General features: G+C 40.2%; 1 protein-coding gene across 1 annotated transcript in view; it reads right to left on the bottom strand.

Moving 5' to 3' along the window:
- Positions 1-315: 315 nt before the first annotated feature.
- Positions 316-5,521, bottom strand: part of PARD3B (par-3 family cell polarity regulator beta) — a gene marked incomplete at its 3' end in the record, with an annotated part of 137,954 nt that continues 132,748 nt past the window's right edge. The window contains exons 17-18 of the mRNA XM_010156547.1: positions 1,480-1,686; positions 316-494 (exon numbers count right to left, since the gene is read on the bottom strand). Coding sequence (XP_010154849.1) covers positions 316-494; positions 1,480-1,686 — 386 coding nt within the window. The remainder of the gene's footprint in view (positions 495-1,479; positions 1,687-5,521) is intronic.

The following is a 5,521-nucleotide window of genomic DNA, read 5'->3' as shown; positions in this document are numbered from 1 at the left end:
TGTTTTTAGCCTGAAACCTTGAATCTTTTCTGACATATGGGAATGAATTTCAAAGGCACAAAAAGACATTTTGTCTGCCAAATGTCTTCTGCCTCAGCTACAAGTTTGGTGTAAAAGTATAAACTGCTTTCTTTTTAAATAACATAAACATTATTTTGAGTCCAAGTGAAATAATTTTTCCACTACTTTATGAGAGTATCAGTTGCTTCCTATGTTGTAATGTGAATGGGAGGCTGTTTTACTTTTTAAAATGCCATACCTCAACATGACACCAAAGCCTTTCTTCTTTTTCTTTTCTGGATCTTCATTTTCTTCCTTCCTTTTCTTCTCTTTGATTTTAGACTTGCCCTTTTCCTTTTTCTTTTCTTTCTCTCTATATTTTTTGTCTTTTTTTGCCTTGGTTTCTACATCTTCTATTTCAGGGTTCCCTGGAGGGGCAGATTCCATGTTCTGAGCTTCTTGACCAGAGTGAGAACTCTTATCAGACAAACCATCTGCACAGAATAAGAAAGCAGCAGTGAGGATGGCTAAGGGCCACCAAAATGCAAACATGAAATACAGTCTGAGTGACTACAAAGTGCTCAAATGACTCACAACACTTACTCATTTAACTGAATGATTTAAAAAGCAGGCTAAACATATCTAGCGAATTCAAGCAGATTTCTATCGTAAATTACATACAGAGTTCTGTTAATTACTTGTTTTCCAGTTATTATTCCTGATACAAAAACCCTGACATGGTAAAACACTATTATGTTGGAAATCTAGCCTGCTAACCTCCATCAGCTCAAGAAAACTGACATGCTGGGATGCAAACACTGAGAGCTTACTTCAAGAGATTCTGGTGACTGACATAACCAACCTACATAACAAAACTATTTCATTCACCCCCTGGAATCTTTCTATTTTAATGGTTGAAAAAGAAATAGATAAACTGTTCTGTCTGGTTGGAGAAGAGCTGTGTTGTTTGTATTCAGAAGGATCAGCATCCAAGCACAGTTTTATGCTTCATGCTAAAGGAGCCATATTTCCAGACTGGGGTCTGTAAGCCCGTGGTGACAGAATGAGCAGCAGGCTGCTATCAATACACTCTGCCTTGTCTATAACAGGAAACAAATTTCCTGGTTGGAGAAGAGGGAATTTAGACAGCTCTGTAAAACAAGCAAGATAATTTTTAATGTAATCTGAAGAAGGCAGCTGCTTCTTGAAGTTGAAAAATATAATTATTTAAGGATTGAGTTCTAAATCCTCCAACCCACCCCTTCCCCAAAGGAGATCAGTGAAAGACTTTACACCACACCCTGTCAAGGTTGGATAGAGTACTGCAAAGACAGCTCTGTTCAGTGGCAGACACGAGCAGCTTTTCAAATGTGATCAACTTCAATTGGACTAAATCATTTGCTTATGTACTTTATCGAGTCAGCGCTCAGCAGTGCTATGAGAAGGTGGCTCCCTCAACAAGTGTCATTAGCAACATACCCTCTTCCCCATCTTCAGGTCCATCATAAGACTTGTCAATGGCAGCTCGGAAACTCTCGTTACACCCCCGACCACGGACAACGTGAGGCCTGGGTCTGTGAAAAGGGAGTTCATTCTTCCTAACTTCAGCCACAGCGGTCTGAAGACTCTCAAGAGAGCTGGACTTCTTCAAACCCAGAGTAGGGCCAAAATCTTTGCCAGAAGAGTCTGAAAAACAAATAGTGACGTTTTTATACATAAAACCACACAGAGAAATGAAACTAGTCAGACAGATACATTTACTTGTGTACTTTATTACTTGGAGCCTTTAAAATAATATGTAATCAATGTAATTTGTTCTAAATATAACGAAATTAAAACTAGTTCAGTACGTATCCCATTCAGACTTGGAGGGAATGGCATATAATTTACAGACCTGACAACAGTGATGGGCAATAGCTGGCTCCCTTTGCATCAATTTAAAGCCTTCACCAGCAATAAGGATGGAGTTGCTTCTTCCCCCTTTGACAGCAATGTCCAACTGGACACTGCTAACAGTCTCAAAGAGAACATTATCCTTAGATTCACAAAAGCAAACACTGTGCTACTCAAGAGTTTTGATTTTGAGAATGAGTCAGGTTGTATGAACGGTTGGTGTTTTCAAACACATTTCTCTTGTGAAAAGATATTATTAGTTCTCTCTCAGTCTTATCCCACCTTTTTCTTCAAGCTGAAACTGGTGCTATGGTATCAACATACACTGTAGGTTTTTCAAGAAACAAATATTTCCAGCAAACATAAATGACATTACTGCCCCTTTCCTCATTTATAGGCATAAGAAAGCCCTTCATACAAAAAAGCAAAAATACCTTCCCAAGTTTCCCAAACCTTTCCTCTCTTTGAATGCTTGACCATCTGACCTTAGAAAGGCTTTATTTGTGGCAGTATTAGTGTTAATGAATATTAATAATGATAGTTGAATAGGTAAAGAAAAAAGTTCAATTAATACATGCACACCAATTAATGAAGAAATTCACAGCTTAATTTAAAAGCCTTTGTAGCACCTACTTAGTTTTTATATGGCAGAACAGTAAACCTGACACATAGACATTGAAGAAGAGACTTTGCCTTGCAATATGCCTTCCAATCTTTGAGAACATAAATGCTTTTGTTTTCAACTTTTAAGTGATACTAACAAAAGCAACAGGAGAACATAAGAACAGAAGACCTTCCCATACACATCCATATATTGTCATGCCTGAAGGGATTCAAGGATCACAGAAAAGAGAGACGTTAGTACTATGGGCTGTGATTTTAGCAGTCCTAGAGTGCAAGTTTTTCTGAACTCTAACAGTGATCAGTGAATTCTTAGAAGGAAAAAAGCTAAGAATTGGCACCAAATAGAGACTCATCAGTAGTGTCTACATAAACCAACTTACACTTCCATTACCTGCAGACTGACTTAGCTTGAAAATAAGGGGGAGGTGTGTGTGTGTTGGGGAGGTAGTGGAGACAAACAAGTCTAAGGGAAGCCTGGTTGCTTCCTCACACAATGCAACCTTCTTTTGTTCACTAATTGCCATTGTGGAGACTACCATTATTACCAAATTAGCAAGTGCTAAAATGGAGTTAGAGCAATGACCTGCATACAGCATTAAGGTACTTAAAATCACTAAAATCCTGTGCATTACTAACAGGCACCGTGGTGCCTGTCTCAGGCTGAAAAAGTGGAAAACCAAAACATAATCGCTGTAAAAGGTGGCAAAAGCGAAAGCCACTCTGATCAGCAGAGAGGAAGCTTTCTTGTTTTTCAGTCCGAAAACAGCTTTGGTGGGCTGCTTTCACATAAGGTAGAGCGCAGTGGTCAGCCTGGCTGAGGGAAAGCACAGCCCTGTCCCAGGCTGGGTCACAGGCCTAAGCTGAGGCCTGAGGCGGGCAAAGGCCTGCCAGGGCCTGCGGCCCTCACCTCTGCTGCAGCAGGATGCCCGGTGCACTGCCTGCGGAGCTGAGCAGTGGTATCATCCGGGGGATGGTTCAAGGGCAACCACAGCACCTGCAAGGCAGTGATGGCTGCAGCCCCATCTCCAGAAGCAGGCAGCATGGTCATTCTGCATGGCCACATGGATCAGCTGCCTGCCATGGTTCGGGCAGGTTTGGCAGCCAAGGCTGGTTTCCAGACTGCTGCAGCTACCCAGCTACCTGAAATAGCTGTCAGAAAATGCTAAAAAGAAACACCAGCGCAAAGGTGTTTATATACATATCCCAGTACAAGCTCTACTACATTAAATTAGTGTCCTGAGTTGTATTACCTGAAGAAAAAAACCCAAAACCCACAAAAAACCCCTCAGGTTAAATGCCACTTAGAGCCTGTCATAAAAAGCTAAGCCAATTACTCAGACTGGAAGACTACTCTTTACATAGGAAGGCCATTCCTAGAAAAACCCAAGCTAATACCTAAGCTTTGGAGTGACACACTCAAATGTTACATGTCCCTGAGAGCAAGCTGACTGCTCAGTCTTGCTGCAGTTCCCCCTGCACACACTGTGACACAGTTTTTAGGCACCTGGTCACATACTATACAGTTCAGTCATGGCTGCCAAGAGAAGGTTCTTTGTCCAACACTTGCCTTAAACAACTGCATGGGAAACTCACGAGTTATTGGCAAAGTATGCTTCTTTCTGTATAAACAGTCTTTATTTTGTTCTAACATTAAAGTCTCCCTGAGGAATTAATTCTAGTAATAACTAGTAATAACTTCCTGTTTTCTGATATTTTAAAGAGAACACTTACAGTGACCTTCATGTAGTATTTTCAGTTTGCTACTAAAAAAGGGAGTGGGTGGGAGAAAACCCTAAATGGAACACTTTTAGCTACCAAGTTAACATCAGACCACCACTATGTGGAAAACTGAGGGGTTTTTTTCTAACGTTCCCCCAAAGAAACAGAATTGACTTATGGTCACTTCATTGCCTTAATGTCTTACCTTACAGGACAGTATAAAATGGCAAAGATTAACTCTTTCTCCCTCACTAGCAAAGAAAGTTAAATTTCATCCATGAACTTCCTGTGTTCTACCATTTAAAAGATTTCCTCATTTATTCAAAAACTTCCTGAGAACCTTTAGTCACAGATTACTATTAAGCATTTAATTGTCCCGTTCTAAGACTGTAGTAACTTAGCCTGAAATTCCACTCGCAACATTAGAAGATTCTCACTATTATAATGAAAATCCACTTGTGAAGAACCATCTGAACCCAAGAGAAAAATAATTCAATTTTTTCTTAACAATGACAGCAGTAGCAATGCAACTTCATTAAGAAGGGGAACATTCAGTCAAGAAGTTTACATCCTTGGACATTCTCACCAGGGTTTTCAGTAAGAACTTAATATTTTTGCAACTCAGCTTTTAATCCTTTTTTTCTTTCATTGTAAAGCTGCGGCAATCACGTATTAGCGCACAACTAAAGATACGAGAGCTGAGGAGCTTCCCTATGCAGGGAGACCAGCCTCCTTGCTTTCACAGCCAGCATCCATTGTTGGATGCTTCACAGAGCACAAGAATCTAATGAACAAGTACCAGATCCCAACTAGGGAGATTTCCCTCCCATGTCCCTGACAGTACCTCTTTCATTTCTGCAGACCTTTAGGACTGGCATAAGTCTGAAAACACTGTTTTTTCCTCATCTATGATTTGGTTTTTTTACACAAATTAATGTAATGCCTACCTTACACTGCCCCTGCAGAGGTGGGGATAGCAAGCATGGTTTCAGAAACAGCCCAACTTTTTTTCAGGAAGGAAAAAGCAGGATTTCTGTTGTACAGAATTAAATTATACAGGTATCAGGCTGGTAAAATAGGCCCCGAAAACACTGTTTTTTCCTCATCTATGATTTGGTTTTTTTACACAAATTAATGTAATGCCTACCTTACACTGCCCCTGCAGAGGTGGGGATAGCAAGCATGGTTTCAGAAACAGCCCAACTTTTTTTCAGGAAGGAAAAAGCAGGATTTCTGTTGTACAGAATTAAATTATACAGGTATCAGGCTGGTAAAATAGGCCCCT

This window comes from Eurypyga helias, unplaced genomic scaffold (genome assembly GCF_000690775.1).
Source record: "Eurypyga helias isolate BGI_N326 unplaced genomic scaffold, ASM69077v1 scaffold8798, whole genome shotgun sequence".
Lineage (NCBI taxonomy): Eukaryota > Metazoa > Chordata > Aves > Eurypygiformes > Eurypygidae > Eurypyga > Eurypyga helias.
The sequence above is the reverse complement of the archived record's forward strand: the minus strand, read 5'-3'. Positions and strand labels throughout refer to the sequence as shown.